Source organism: Mus pahari, chromosome 12 (assembly GCF_900095145.1).
Source record: "Mus pahari chromosome 12, PAHARI_EIJ_v1.1, whole genome shotgun sequence".
Taxonomy (NCBI): Eukaryota; Metazoa; Chordata; class Mammalia; order Rodentia; family Muridae; genus Mus; species Mus pahari.
In genome coordinates, this window is record NC_034601.1 from 32579516 (window position 1) to 32595825 (window position 16310).

A 16310-nucleotide genomic window follows, 5' to 3' on the forward strand; every position below is an offset into this window, starting at 1 on the left:
AAAAAAAAAAAAAAAAAAAAAAAAAATCAGGAAAAAAAAGATTTGTAGGTGATGATGAGCAGCAATAAGTTAATTATCACTAAAATTGTGTAAGCATCTTGCATTTAAAGAACACACATCTACATTGGAAAGGTAAACTCTATTCTCCTCTTCGTGGTTATCTATCACAGGGATTATGACCGAGACCAGTTTGCTGATAACCAAATCCCACTATTGGTAATAGGGACTAAACTGGACCAGATTCATGAAACCAAGCGCCATGAAGTTTTAATCAGGACTGCTTTCTTGGCTGAGGACTTCAATGCTGAAGAGATTAATTTGGTATGTATTTTCACTAATGTGCGTCTAGGTTATATTCTAGGCAAAGAAGCTTTATACTCAAATCAGCAGCTCACCAGTCCAAAACAAATCAGAATCAGCATGTCTGGACTATCACATGAAGGTCTCTTTCACTTTGAACTTGTACACTGGGCTGTTAGAATCCTCAAACTATATTCTGCTAATAGTACAAATCATAGATTCTTGAAAAAACTTAAAAAGCATACCAAATTCAAAATAATCATATCAATTAAGTTATACATTGGTTATTGTTGTTTTTGGAAGAAAAAAAAAAGCTCTTAATCCCAGCACTCAGGAGGCAGAGGCAGGTGGATCTCTGAGTTTGAGGCCAGCCTGGTCTACAAAGTGAGTTCCAGGAGACAGAGAAAGCCTGTCTCAGAAAACCAAAATAAAATAAAATAAGTAAAATGAAAGAAAGAACCTCTCAACTGCTTATCTTGAAGGGCACACAAACAGATGTATGAGGAAATTGTAAACTGTTAACTAGAAATGTATCATAAAGACTAATGTATATAAAGTCTTACATATAGAAACTCAGTGATGGCTAGTTTCATTAGAAAAGAATGCTAACGAGCTAGGAAACAATGCATATAAACCAGTTCCCATTCCCCAACAAGACCTTGCCCAAAGCCTCGGTGGTAGCGATGAGTTACCATTGCTCATAAGCAGGATTGGCTTGCTGTCGGTACACTGTTGTTCCAGGTGTGCAGTGCTGACTGAGAGAGCCAGTGGCCAGCACTTCGAGGGCAGCTGTTCACCAGATGCTGTTGTAAGGTTTACAAGTATCACATCACATGTAATGTAGGTACTTCTATCTCCATTTTAAAGATGAAATCAAGTAAGGCACTCCAACCATACAAGTTAAGTCCCTTTCCCACTTGATTATCCTTCAACTAAGATTTAAAATGGAGGTGCTTTGAAATAATTTATATGAACAGTTACCCGAAGCTCACTGCATATTTATATTACCAACAGCACCTATGAATGTCTATAATGACTGTTCTTCAAGTCAGAGCTTTGTGCTCAGAATGCTGGCAGGAGCCCCCTGTTGATGCTTTGTTATGTAATGTGGTACCAGGTCTTACACGTGAGAAACACTTTACTACTGTGCCATAACCTCCGCTAGTACTTTTATTCTACAGATCATTCAGGTGAGTCTGATACCTTTTGTTCAGCGAATTAACATCTGTAAACATTGACTCTACCTGTCTGGTTCAGTCTCTGCCTGCCCTCCATTGTTTTTTATATTTTATTGTACAGTGGAATGTGCCTCCTGTTTGCATCTATCACCATGGAATGGTCAATATATAATACCCCGGTAGTAGTCACTGTTGGACCATGGTACTCAAGAGGATCTCTACCATGTAGATTATAAAAGTGTGCTATCTCTGTAGATTAGTGCTGGTGTTACTTTATTTGCACATTATTTGCCATTACATATGCATAATTAGTTCCAGTAGTAACTTGAACACGTTTCTGAGTGTATCTTTGTCTGGAGCCTACTGGTACCTGACAACCAGCTAGACACATATCTGTCCTTATCCTACAGAGGCTAGGCCGACTTCAGCTGTTAGCAAAACCAAAAGATAGGCAGTAGGATGGAAGCACTTGCAGTCTCCCAAGGGCTTACATATGACGTGTCTTTAGTTTGTCAGTGTGTCCTTTCACAACACAACAGAAGCAATACTAGAAGTGGCTAATGAGGATACAAGAAGTTAAAGTGCAGGAGGGCAGATGAAGATGAGGAGTGAAAATAGAGCCAAACAAGTAAACGTGGAACCTCAGACTGAGACTAATATGGTGGTAGCATTAGTGCTAGCTCACCATTTCTTTTGTGAAATTACTTACGCCTACAGAGAAGCCTGAATCCAACACACATATATCAAGAGTAGAGTCAGAATTTCTCTCTGCCTTTGTAAATGCAAATTATTTGACTAAAAGTAGGCACGAGGGTTATTATGTATATAGTACATTTTCTCATGTGTGTTTATTTAGTTTCTGGTCATTTTCCACATTCACACAAGCTATTTAGAGCTACTGATTTTCAGGCTTTCCCTCAGCCATGATCAATGGCAGATGGCTTTTTCAGCTCCAAAATTTTCATCCTAAGAAGGATGTAGTTTCAGATTTCCTACTCAAGCTAAATTGTGGAGCCCAGTAGTTAATTTTATGAAGGAAATGGCAGCTTGTTTGATTGCCATTTGATTTAGGGTTGTTTTTTTATTTAGTAATTTTAACTCTAACTTAGAGTCATCATTTAACGTTCTGATAAAGTGATCAATAACCATTTCGCAAAAACATCTAATGCAGGTCTAAGGTTGATCTCTCATCTGTCCCAACTGGTTCAAACATTATTGCAAATTCAGCAGTGTGTGTACATAGTGAGATACCCAGGTATCCACACATGGGATTATCTGTATTATATTAAATGTTTCTGTGCTTGAAAATTCATTCTGATAGCATTTTGTAACAATGAGAAAGAGAACTGATGCCCCGGTTCCTGCTGTGTGACAGGCATGCAGTACCTCTTTGCATTTCACAAAACTCTGAATAGAATCATCTCCGTTTCACAAATGAGTAAGCCCAACTTTAGAGCCATAATGACTTAAGCAGGGTACACAATCTGGAAATGTCGGCACAGATATCTGAAGGCAGAGATTACTGGCTTCCAAGATTGCTGATTTCCTTAGTATTTTTTGATCTTTGGAAACTGTTGTAATTATAACCAGTTAGTCCCCTTTCCCACTTCCCCCCTTCCTGTGTGTGTGTGTGTGTGTGTGTGTGTGTGTGTGTGTGTGTGTGTGTGTGTTTGTTGAGGTTGAGAACTATTATAGTTGCTGGCCATTGTTTAAAGTATGACCCTTGAAATACTATGTTGAAATTGTTACTAAATGTATTAGAAACATGTGGCCCTGGCTGTTACAAAACAGCATTATTAAATACAGCAAGAATAATTCCAGAAATTGCTCAAGAGGCACAGAGGGCCCACAGATGCATGCAAGACACTTATCTTCACGAAGAAGTCTTAATGATACTTGTACAATTTGGTCTTGGTGGCATTTGAGGTAAAGATCAAAGCTGACTCTGTCTCTTGAGAGGGCCAGCACTGGTGACAAGCAAAGATGGCAGCACTGTCATTTACAAGGTGTTGTGATGACTTAGTGTCCCAGACTGTGTAGCCTCCTCTGAGCTCTGTGCTTTCCTACATAAAGAATCTTACTAAATAATGTATCTGTTTATTATTATCAGAACCAGTATATCTTTGTGTTATGTGAAGAAAGGGAGAGATTCTTGACAACTGTTTGTTCTTTGGCTAAATATTATTTTCATGTTTCCAACAATTATACAGACTGCATAGTTCTTAACTCGTTGAACACTTAATCCCTGGTCTGCAATACATGTGTCCTGTTTATATGACTTTGTTAACATCTGCAGGTCACCTAATCAGTCCCTTGGTTTTGCTAACAGTGTGCTAGTAATTAACGATGGGTGTGTTGACTTACTATCCTCCAACATTGCTCAGATGGCAGGGACTAAATGGCTGCACTTTCTTTGCCTTCCTGTTCACGTATCATAATCTGAATCTTGCTTTGTATTTTATGAGCATTCCGATGACTTATACAGAATGGCACTGGAGCCTCACTTCTGGCTTTTCTCTGTGCACCTCTGTCTTCCAGGATTGCACAAACCCACGGTCCTCAGCTGCAGGCTCCTCCAATGCTGTCAAGCTCAGTAGATTTTTTGATAAGGTAATGGCTTCAATTAAGTTATTTTTAAACTTAACATATGATAGCTTAAACTCTTTGTAGAATGCTGTGTCCTTTTGTTCCTTTGCCCAAAACTTCACAGCCTGAATACCTGTTTTGATCTCTCTTATCTGTTGGAATAATTGCTCAAGGCCTGCTGACGTACTTACTCCATCACTAGCGCTCTCTAAGCAAAGAGTAAAGGCTATTGGATTGAGTGGGGGTTCTTCAAAAGATGAGTCTTCCTCAAAACAGTTTACAGTTACCTGTTTTTAAAGTGCTTTGTGTAATTACATCTCCCAAAAGGCACCAAACAGAGGTTAAAGCCCTTTATTCTCTCAGCTATGAATATTTTCCATGTAAATGTTGCTTTTACTTTGTAAAGCTAAACTGTCTCCTGGAGTCTGTTGTTTCCCTGTGAGGAGCATCTGCACCCTCCTGTCACTGAGCTGGAATAAGAGGGAGCAAGCTGGAGCCCTGCTCATCTGCATCTCCAGGTTATGCAGCTGCCTTACATCATGCTCATTTTGCATAGGACTTTCTTCTGCATGAATTACTGAAAAAAATTAATTTCTATATTAGATCTATTCAATGCTGGAAAAATTGCTCAATGGTTAATAGCAGTTGCTACTCCTTCAAAGGACTCAGATTTAGGTCCCAAACCCCACAGTGAGCTGCTCACAACCACCTGTGACTCTAGCACCAGAGATCCACTACCCTCTTCTGGCCTCTGTGGTGCACATGCAAGCAAGCAGGTACACACACAGCACATATACATATAAATAGACATAAAATAAATAAAGTTTTAAAATTACAGATCTTCCTTATGGAATATTCCATATTATTTGAGTGATATTTGGCCCCCTTTTCAGTATGTTACCAGAGGTCCAGTAGGGGACTATGTGTCCAATAGGGAAATTTTATCTCACTTTTTAACTGAAGTGTGGCAAGAAGGGACAGATGTACACAGGCACTGATTCCCATGGTTCTCAGATGGCCTACCCTCAAGCTAGGGCCTAGGAAAGTGAGAGTCTCTGTTCTCCTTTGCTAGGCTGCACAGATATTAGCATTTTCTTGGGAAGTGGTGCAAGGAACTATATATTCTCTCCATATTGTTTTCAAATCTAAAATGTTGCAGCATCTGCTTGGTTTAGATCCGTGTCCCCATCTAATACAAAACCCTGTCCCTAAGAATAGCATCCTATAGATCTGGGTTTGATCTGGAAAGGTCACATAGTATACGTTTATGTGTTTTAAGTATTTTTTAAGATTAAAAACTCTTAAGTCCCATCCTAGAGAAACAATGGATTTTAGACTAGCATAGCCCAAGTTATCAGCAAAGCTTTATAGATAGATAGATAGATAGATAGATAGATAGATAGATAGATAGATAGATAGATAGATAGATAGACAGACAGACAGACAGACAGACAGACAGACAGATAGATAGGTTGGTTTTAAGAAAGGAGTAATATGCATACGAGAGGACTTCATGAGTTGGGGGTGAACAACTCTGAGCATAAGAGTAACCTAGCTTTGTTGTCTAAGTCTCAATAAAGAATGCATCAGTAAAACGATTGGCTGGTTTTACACAACGTGTACTGGATATGAAAGCAAAATACGTGGGAATACAGTCTGCCCCATTTTCTGTAGAGAAACCCTTTCAGAATGCCAAGGCTGCTTCGACTAGAGGGAGGCTGGATCCAGATTTTCTTAGCTGGTGATAAGTCTATGCCTGTGTGGTAAGGTGTCCCTGTCCTGCTGAGAATGAGGAAGGGGTCAGTCCTTTGGGGGCTTCAGGGACTAAGTGTTTCAAGGTGTGTGCTAAACAGAAACCAGGTTTTCTACCTCAAAGGCCAATGAATGCATCTTTGTCCTGGGCTCATATGACTTAAAATGCTAACTGAGACGCAATCTCCAGGAGAGAAAACCAGAATAATTTGTGTCTCAGGCAATTGTGAGCAAGGTTCCCAGGCCTGAAAGGACAGGCTGTGCTCTGCGTCAGGTTTCCCAGCTTCATCCCTCCAGATGTGACTGTCTTAGTCCATCTGCACCTAATCTGTAACTGACTTGGTGTTTCTCTTGCAGCAGCACCTCTGCAACCAGTGCAGCGTCGCCAGGAGTAGAATGGAAATCAGTGTTTTTTATAATCTCCTTCATCATCTGAAAGCATGGTTCTCAAACCCATTGTGTTAGGACGTGTGTCGTGTGAGCTTCTTTACACGAGCTGGGATGTTTTATAAGATACATCCACTGCTTTAGCCTGTCTTCCCCCTGACAAGTTCAGCAAGCCCTGAAATGACCAGTGAAGCCTTGAGGGAAACCCACTGACTGCTTGATGCTGTGTCCTTGTCCACAGGCAGGATGCACAGAATTCCTCGCTGCTTCACGCAGACCCCTCCTGAGGATTGCAGCAGTGCTGTAGGGATCCTTTAGGAGCTGACTGGTGGGAAACTTGGCCTAATTGCTGCCATACACTAGGGACCTGTTGGGACATTATTCTGTCCTTATTTAGTTTCTATGTGTTACTTACTTCTGAGTTTTATTTACTTTTGAAGCAAAGTCTTACTTCATAAACCAGAATGGTCTGAAATTCACCAAGTTGCCCAGGCTTACCTTGAACTCCTAATCCCCCTGACTCTGCTTCCTGCATGTTGGGATTGACTACAAAGTCTCATAATGATAGAGTGTATCGCCATATCCTGTTCACTGGTGTATCCTCCCTCCCTTTGGAAGTGAGTAGGTGGTGATGGAGATAATCTCACACTTTCAACCCCGACAGCACCAGGTTTTAAAGACTGTGTGCATGCATGCGTGAGTGCCTGTGTATGTGTGCGTATGCACTCGTGCACGCGCCTCATATGCCACAAGTACCTGCAGAAGCCACAAGAGGGTGTGGGATCCCCTGAAGCTGCTTGCAGGTGGTTGTGAGCTGCCCAGTGTATGTGGTGGGAACCAAATTCTAGTCTTCTTAAAAAGCCACAAGTGCTCAGCTGCCGAGCCCTCCCTCTGGCCCCAGCATCAGAGTCTTAACTCACTGTATTAAATGTCCAGAGCTGTTGAAAGGGGTTTTAATTTGGCAATATGTCCTATTGTTGCAGTAATGAACGTTATAAATTAATTGCTTTTTCCGGGGAAGTATGCTGAGCCCTAAAATCTTCATTTGTTTTTCGCAGGTTATAGAGAAGAGATATTTTTTTAGAGAAGGTAATCAGGTTGGTATCTATCTTTTTCTTGATAAAGTGACTTCTTAAGTTTTGAAAAACATGGTTTCTATTTTTTTCCTTCAGAGGGGATTTTGTTTATTTAATTAGGGAAAGCTCTCTATAGGCACAGGCAACTTACTTTCTCCTGTCCTCTTGACTACAAAAGGACGAAACCTAAACAAGCAACATGAGGATCTACAGGACAAGAAGAGCCCAGGGATAAGCTCTGCTCTAAGTAAAGAAGATCATTTCCTCAAGGGGGCTTAAGGTCTTTTTGTCTGGGGTCGTCCATAACAGACACTGTGTATAAAAGTCCAGTTGGTGATTCCAGGAGATCTGTCCTTTCTAGATGGCACTGCCACCAATTTGTTGGCAAATGTTTTCTGTATTTAAAGAGTTTCTTTTTATTATTTATCATTCTGATATTCTGATTGGAATCTCAGAGAGCATCAGGCTGGCGTGCAAGAACATGAAGCAGGAGTTTAGTTTTAGCATGTGACTGTTTCATAACATATGAAACAACTACAACATAACAGGATTCTTTCTTGCCTACAGATTTCAGGCTTTTCTGATCGGAAGAGGTTTGGAGGAGGGGCACTGAAGAACTTCCACTGTGACTGAGTGGCTGAGGGAGCAGCAGCAGTGTCCACAGCTTCCTCTTGCTGTGTAGGGCCATTAACTTCTCAGGCTTTGGTAAAAACATCTCAAAATGCTACCTCACCCTCTCATGGAAAATTGAAAGGAAGCAGCGGCATGGAAGGTCCTAGCTCTGCCCATTCTCTGTATCCTCACCACCCTGTTATAGCTTATGTAAAAGCCTTGAGACGACATGAGGGCTTGTCAAACCCATGCAGTGAAGAACTGGAGGCAAGGGCTGCAGAGAAGGCTGACTCTTGCTTGGAACCAGAGGGTTTTACAGGCCTGTGATTTTCCCACACTCACTGCTGAAGGCTTAATTAAATACTTCAGAAACATATCTATGTTGTTTTACCTTCCTGAGGGGAAAGGTCATGTTAATCAGCCCTGAGTTATCCACCCCAAACCATCTCTGTCTTTTTAAAAGAAGCCAAATGGTGTTATTTCATTTTCTCCGCCCTCATTACACACAAGGGTGCCTAAGAATAGCAACCCCGTCTCCTCTGCTCTCACTGGGAAAAGGCTTAGTGTCTGGGAAGAGCGATGGACTAATGGCTGGAGTTAAATAGAAATACAAATTAATAATACATGGCGACCAGACCAGAAGAGAAGGGTCTGTGAGCCTCCGACAGCTCCTCCGCTCTAAGGTTGCAGCTGTCAGAAGGCTCCCTCTGCTTTCTGTTTGGAAATTGGGTGAAATCTGAGACGTGTACCAGGCCAGTAAGGCACATTTATTGCCTCTTTGGTGGTTTGTTTTCTGTTTTTTATTTTCCCAGTTTAGTTGGTTGTTGTTCTGTTTATTTGTAAGGAAATCCAATTCCTGAAGTGTCCCTTAATATGATGAACAGTAAGCTAAGACTATTATCCTTGTCTTAACAATGTATTTATGAGAAAGTCAATTAACTTTCAGAGTAACAAACTCACATACATTATGAACCGTGTTTGAGATTTCATAATCATGCCGCAGCATTTTTGGTGGTGGTATGTATGTATATGTTTGCATAATTGGTCATCATTGTTTTTAGCCCATCTTTTTTGCTGGTTTAATCTTGCGGCCAGTTCCTTAGTTTATAAAATTGTTTGTCAAAAACGGCTGTAATTGGCTGCTGTGCTCAACACCTTGTTTCCAGGTGCTTCTGTCTCTGCAGTGGCGCCCCACTCCCTGCTCCCTGCACCCTGCGCCCTGGCTTTGTACCCAATTAAAAAATCATGGTATTAATTCACAGTGTCATTTCTTTTAAAACCAAGTTAAAACGACTTTTCTGTTCCATTTTAATTAAACTTCAGAAGGGCTCCGGAAGTCAGGGTACACTGGACACGCAGAAACTCAGAAAGGCATTCTTGGGGCTCCTGAGCTGGGCTGCCCTCCAGCTTCACCTCCTCACTCGTGGGACCTAGGCCCTGATTCACTGTGCTAGCTAGCTGATTGGTTTGTTCTCTGATGGAATTAGTGTTATGCAAACCATTGTCCATGTGGAATTTAGCACAAGTGTATTGTGGCAGAGACCTGGCTAGGAAGGTAGAACCCAAATGCTACACAGAGCACTAGCTGTAGTGTCTAACCTCTCCATGTTTCTCTTCAGCTACACCGAGGGGCATGGACTGTGTGGCTCAGTCTTAAGCACTTACGTAGCACATGCAAGGTGTTAGGGTTGATTCCCAACATCATTTTAATAAAAAATAAATACATTAAAACCCATTCCCTTTTCTCTCCTTTCTCGTAATTAAGAAGCCCATCCCAATTTCTATCATTTATTTCTTATTAAGAAATAAAAGGACCAGGTATGGTAGCATACACATTTAACCCAGCGCTTAGGAGGCAGAGTCAGGCATATTTCTTAAGTTTGAAGCCAGCCTGGTCTACAGACTGAGCTCCCGGACAACCAGGACTATACAGAGAAACCCTGTCTCTAAAAACAGAGGGGTAGGAGAGGGAGAGGAAAGGGGGGAAGATAAAGCAAAAGGTTAGTAGTTAAGAACACTTGATGCTCTTGCAAAGAACCTGGGTTTGGTTCCCAGCACCCCACATGGGCAATCCACAGCCATCAGTAACTCCACTTCCAGGGAACCCAACGCCCCCTTGTGCTCTCATGAGCACATGCATATACAGTGTGTTTTGTCATGCATAAAGGCAAAGCACTCATACATATAAAATAAAAATATTTGAAGTGTAAGGGGATTAAAGACCTATCAGTGATAGCTACAGGGTCAGATTTGATAAATTATTAATATTCCTCAATTCCATTTCTATTTTTTTCTACCTGCTTGATTCCTTGAACTGTAGTTTTTCTTTACAATTTTATAAACTTTTTTTATTTAAACAAACAAACAAAAAAAGCTGGCACACAAACTAATCATCATACAACCAAATTAACCCCACCCAAGTCTATCATCTTAGTGAACTGTACAGTTAGGGCTTCACAGTGGGTATACTTTTACAGTCGTGTGTGTGTGTGTGTGTGTGTGTGTGTGTGTGTGTGTGTGTGTGTGTACTTATGTTGACCAATAGGTTTCTAAGAAACAATAAATTTTAATATAATCATCTGAAGTTAATTCATTGCAAGTATATAACAACAAATAAAGCTGTTTACCAAATGAGTGTTATTTGTAGACATCCTCAAAAGAATGTTCTTGAAGCATGATTTTTAAAGACTTAGTCATATATGCTACATGTAAACAATAATTTAATATAATACAAAAATAAATGATTACAACTGCCAGGGTTGTTTAATGTATTGCATCTTAATTATCTTACCTTCTTGGTAGCGTAAGGTTCTAGTGATAGCTGTTAGCCATTGTTTTCTGGCCCTTTTCCTGTGTGTTTTTTCCCTATATAATTTAGAGTTCTTGACCAGTATTCTCCCTCAGTGTAGAGTCAACCAAATGTTAAAGCATGGAGACATCCATCTGACCCTTGCATGGACGGGACCATTACATGGAACCTAGTTGAGGATTTAAATGGTCTCCATCTCAGTGCCAGTGGGATACAAACACACTCCTCCTTCTTACACTGCCTTGGCATTGTAGAAAATACTTCTTGCAACTGATATCCTCCGCCATCAGACTGGGATGAAGTATTCCTAATTTCTGCCGTTACCTTCACTTCAATGGCGTGTATTAGAGCACCTGACATAGGTAGAAATTCGTATAGACCATTTAATAGATGGTGGTTTCCTTGGTTCTAAGAAAGCTGATGGTTCAATGAGATTTCTGCATTGATTTGCTACCTTAAAATTTAGAAAACACTGGGAGGGAAAAAAGTAGAAGAAATTAAAAATGTATTTCGTCATAGTTGAAAAACAGCTAAACCACTTCACAGGAAAAAGAGGTGTCCCAGGAAGTCCGACCCTGAACCTCAACTATTCTAGTGTATGCTTGCCTCTACACAGTGTGTACACACAGAGTTTGCCAGGGCTGTTCCATGGGATTGAAAGGTTATGGCTTTTCAGTTACAATAAATCCACAGGACTCCCATCAGATGCATTCAAACTCAGAAGTGCATAAAAATCTCTTTCAATACTGAATCTAAATTCAGATTCCAGAGTTTCATCTGTTTTTCTTCCCATCCTTTAATTCTATATGTAATAAATCTATTTTATATTTTTTGACATTTTTAATGTTTGTGTGTGGGGTGTGTGTGTGTGTGTGTGTGTNTTTTTTGACATTTTTAATGTTTGTGTGTGGGGTGTGTGTGTGTGTGTGTGTGTGTGTGTGTGTGTGTGTGTGTGTGTGTGTGTCTGCAGAGGCCAGAAGAGAACATTGGATATACTGGAGCTGGAATTACAGACAGCTGTAAGCTGCCTGACAGAGGTGTTCTAAAGTGCTAAGCATCTCTTGATCTAGTCCATTTCTTTACCTCTTAGAGCCATGCCACCTCCTGGTAAACCAGGAGATACTTGTCTTTGGTATATGGTGAGCATTCTTGGTGATGCTAATTTCCTAGAGATACCTGTTTCTAATCCAGGCACAACTGTTTTGAGCCAGTGCTCTGCTGGCTGTCATAAAGCACACCACTTCTCTTGACAACGTTTTGTTTTCTCAGATAACTAACCGCTTAGCTTTTCCGAACAATGGTAGAAAATGTAGCCTCCTCTAACCCAGATGTAACAACTTGCTCAGAACAGTCTATCACTTGGGATCACCTGCCCTGGAGCCCCCTCTGCTGTGACAACCATCCTGGAGTGGTGGCTTTGTGGGTCTGTCACACTGCTCTTCTCATTATCCCAACTTCCTGGAAGTTTTTTTCCATTTTTTTGAGGGTGAGGCAAAGGCTCAGTAGTCTTAAGATGAAAGAGCACACACATCCCATAGGTGTGCAGGCACAGATCGTTTTAAGGGACCCATTTTCCAGATCTTCAATTTCCATGTGTATACCTTTAACAGAATGAGCTGCCTGGGAATGTGACCCTTAACTAGTTCTTCCCACCTTAGCTTTCACCACCACCTTTGCCCTCGCTGGCAAAGGAAGAACTCACTTGCTAAGTCACTTGCTAAGTGACTATCAACAGTTTCTTGAAAACAGCATTTTTTTTTTGCATATGTGGAATTCCTGAAAACAAAGCACTGTGGTACATCTCTCCAAGGTGCACGCATCTTCCAGGTGCCAAAAGGGGGGGGGGGTGGCAATTTCTAAATAGTTTCTTTATTTAAGGACTTTGCCTGTACCAATCCACATTTAAAAAAAAAAAAATGCCTGTCTTACGTGACTTAGTCACTGTCCTGTTGCTGTGAAGAGACACCGTGACCAAGGCAACTCTTATGAAGGAAGCGTTTTATTGGTGGCTTTCTTACACAGTCTCAGAGGTGTAGTTCATAAGTATCACAGTGGGGAGGGCGGCAAGCATGGCAGGCACAGTGCTGGAGATGTAGCTGAGAGCTACATTTCCTGATCCTCGTGCAGATTGAGAACCTGGTCCTACTCTTGAAACCTCGAAGCCCACTCACTCCCAGTGACACACTTCATCCAACAAGGCCACACCTGCACATCCTTCTAACCCTATCAAAGAGCTCTACTCCCTAGTGAACATTAAAATAGAAAAGCCGATCTTATTTAAACCTAATATATATTGTGAAAATGTGCATTGAGACCCACTATTTTGTACAATTGATATATACTAATGAAAAGCAAAATCAACCAAAGACAAGATAAATAACTGTTAATAGTTTCTTTTAAAAAGATAATTTTCTACATTTGGAACTCTTGAAAACAATGCAGTAATGAAATTTGAAAATGTTAAGTGACTATCAACAGCTTCTTTAAAACAACATTTCTTTTTTTTTTTTTTTTTTGAATATGTGGAATTCCTGGAAACAAAGCCAAGAAAACTTTAGCAGAAAAATAGCCAACCAGTTGCTGCTATCAAAGAACCCTTTGGTAGTGGTCATCAGTTACTGTAGGGACTCATAACTAGTCAGAGTGCTGAGAAGACAAGACAACTAGATGAAATGCCTGTATATCGTCCCCTCCAAGGCTCATAGACCATTCTAGAAGGAATAGGGGGGAAAGACAGAAACAGTTGAGGTGGTGATGGATGCCGGCTACTAGCTTGACATGGTGGTTATACTCTTGAACTCAACTGCTCTGATCACCTACATAAGATCTGCACAAGATGGAAGCCATCAACGCGCTTGTCTCTCTGTGAGAAGAACCCACGCCCCCACCAAGGATTTTTGCAGTTAATGGTTGATGGGGGAGGGGAGGCAGCACTCTGACAGACAGGCAGAGAAAACATAAATAAGAAAGATGACATACTCTTAGCTCCTTTCAACTGACCTGTCTAAACTCCCTGTGTCCTAGGCAGGTCCAGACTGGGCTGTGTGCCAGACAGCCCACTCTTTTCTGTCGGCGATGACCAATCCAAAGTGAGGGCTGGGAAGCCCCTCCTAGGGCCACCTTTAAAACCCCAGCCCCCTTGCCAGGCAGTGGTACAGGCCTTTAATCCCAGCCCTTGGGAGGCAGAGGCAGGCAGATTTCTGAGTTCGAGGCCAGCCTGGTCTACAAAGTGAGTTCCAAGACAGCCAGGGCTATACAGAGAAACCCTGTCTCAAAAACAAACAAACAAACAAACAAAACAAAAAACCAGCCCTCCAGGACTAAATAAATAAATTTCACCTTCTGGTTTCTCTTCCTGCTGGTGGGAAGTAGTCTAATTCTAGTCAGGTGAACACATGCTCTTTGCTTTTAATAAAACTTGTTTGTTTGCTGTGACTGGTTTATTTCCTGACTTTTAAATCTTTACTTAGCAGAGAGCACAGACCCAACCCAGGTCTTTTACATAGTCACAGCATCACTAGTAAAATGTCCTTATACCTATAGACAGGCTTTCCCCTGTGTTCCTTTAGGGTAACTCCGGTTGGAGCACACAAATACACACACACACACACACACAAAGCCATAAAAGGAGAAATGCCAGTTGGGAAGAAGAAGTGGGAGGAGAACAGAGAGCAAAGGCAAGAAATGAATATGATTAGAACACACTACATTCATGTATGATGATAACACAGCGAAGCCCATTATTATGTATAATTAATATGTCAATACAAAGGAAAAAATAACCAAGGCTTTGTCACATTCATGACAAAGCTTTTCTCTTAGTCTATCAAAGTACAAAACAAAGTATTAAAAAATTGGCTATAAACAGACAATGTGTAATATTCAGTAAAGTACATGGTTCCAGTAGCTGGGAAATGAAGCCTTTCCAATCAAGCCTCCAATTATTCCCTTTCAACACACACACACACACACACACACACACACAGACACAAAACCTAAGGTGTTGAATTATAGATCATTAGAGGTAATACTTAATGGCAAATGACTGATTTTTGAGTTCAGAAGTGAATTAAAAAATTGCTTGCATTAATATCTATTTTCATGTGAACAAAATTTTTAATGTGTAAAATGACAAAAAAAAAAAGAGAGACAGGATTTAATGATACAATCTTGCAATTTCAGATGTAAGGGTAAGTATTTTCAGAGCTGGTACGGTGGCTTAATAGATAAAGGCTCTTGCTGCCAAGCCTGACAGTGGCATTTGATCTCAGGACCCACGTGGTGGAAGGAAAGAACCAGTGCCTTAGGCCAGTGCTTCTCAGCCTTGCTAATGCTGTGACCCTTTAGTACACCTCATGTTGTGGTGAACCCCAAACATAAAATTATTTCATTGCTACTTCACTGTAATTTTGCTTCTGTTAGGATCATAATGTAAATATCTGGTATGCAGGGTATCTAATATGAGACCCCTTGTGAAAGGGTCCTCCGACCCCCAAATGGGTCACTACCACAGGCTGAGGGCCACCTCCTTAAGGGTGTCCTTAGACTCCATAGCTGCACTGTGACAACCACCATCACCCCCACCCCAGCAAAAAATAAAATACATCGAATATTTCTGGAAATTGTGTGCCTCATATTTAACAAGTTATCCAAAGAGGTCATATTTCTGGCCACTAACCTAAAGAAGAACCTTACAGTCTTGGATCTAAAGAGGAATACATGCTGTGAAGATTCTGAAAGTGCAGTTGGGGGCAGGGGAGAAGGCTGAGGGTTTGGGGTTTGGTTTTTGTTGTTTTTCTGAGTCAAGGTCATACTGTATTGCCCAAAGCCAGCCTCTGGAGCCTAGGTCAAAACGAACCACCTGGCTCAGTCTCCCAAATCCCTAGGATGACACCCTCATCACCTTTTAGAATGCTTGTTTTTTGATGCTTTCCTTTAGACCTTTTCTTGGGGAGGGGAGAGAGAGAGAGAGAGAGAGAGAGAGAGAGAGAGAGAGAGAGAGAGAGAGATTGAGATTCCAACCTGCTAGATGAGAAAGCAAGGAGATGCCTGCAAGCTTCAAAAGCTTCAAATCTTGCTTTTGGCTCACTGCTCCACATATCCCCAACCTTGACAGTCTCATCCTTCCGCTGAGTGTGTTAGTAAAAGTGGCTCTCCTAGCCAGCTAACCTCTGTGTCTTCTGCTTCAGGAGTCTGCCCAAACACTCCTGATCCTGGAAGGCTTCTCAGTAGGAGATGCAACCCACTCCTAAGTTCAGCCACACTGCCCCACATACAGTGTACTGCACCTCCATTTTCTCTGTCTTAGATAGATAGATAGAGATAGATAGATAGATAGATAGATAGATAGATAGATAGATAGATAGATAGAGATTGTATCATTTAATCCTGTTTTTTGTGGTTTTACACATTAAAAATTTTGTTCACATAAAAAATAGATATTAATGCAAGCAATTTTTTATTCACTTCTGAACTCAAAAATCAGACATTTGCCGGGCATGGTGGCGCACGCCTTTGATCCCAGCACTCGGGAGGTAGAGGCAGGCGGATTTCTGAGTTCAAGGCCAGCCTGGTCTACAAAGTGAGTTCCAGGACAGCCAGGGCTATAGA

General features: G+C 41.2%; 1 protein-coding gene across 1 annotated transcript in view; it reads left to right on the top strand.

Annotated features, from left to right (window-relative positions):
* Positions 1 to 9226, top strand: part of Rabl3 (RAB, member of RAS oncogene family like 3) — a 31988-nt gene extending 22762 nt beyond the window's left edge. The window contains exons 5-8 of the mRNA XM_021209849.2: positions 171 to 321; positions 4017 to 4088; positions 7262 to 7300; positions 7847 to 9226. Coding sequence (XP_021065508.1) covers positions 171 to 321; positions 4017 to 4088; positions 7262 to 7300; positions 7847 to 7912 — 328 coding nt within the window. The 3' untranslated portion in view covers positions 7913 to 9226. The remainder of the gene's footprint in view (positions 1 to 170; positions 322 to 4016; positions 4089 to 7261; positions 7301 to 7846) is intronic.
* The last annotated feature ends 7084 nt before the right edge of the window (positions 9227 to 16310 follow it).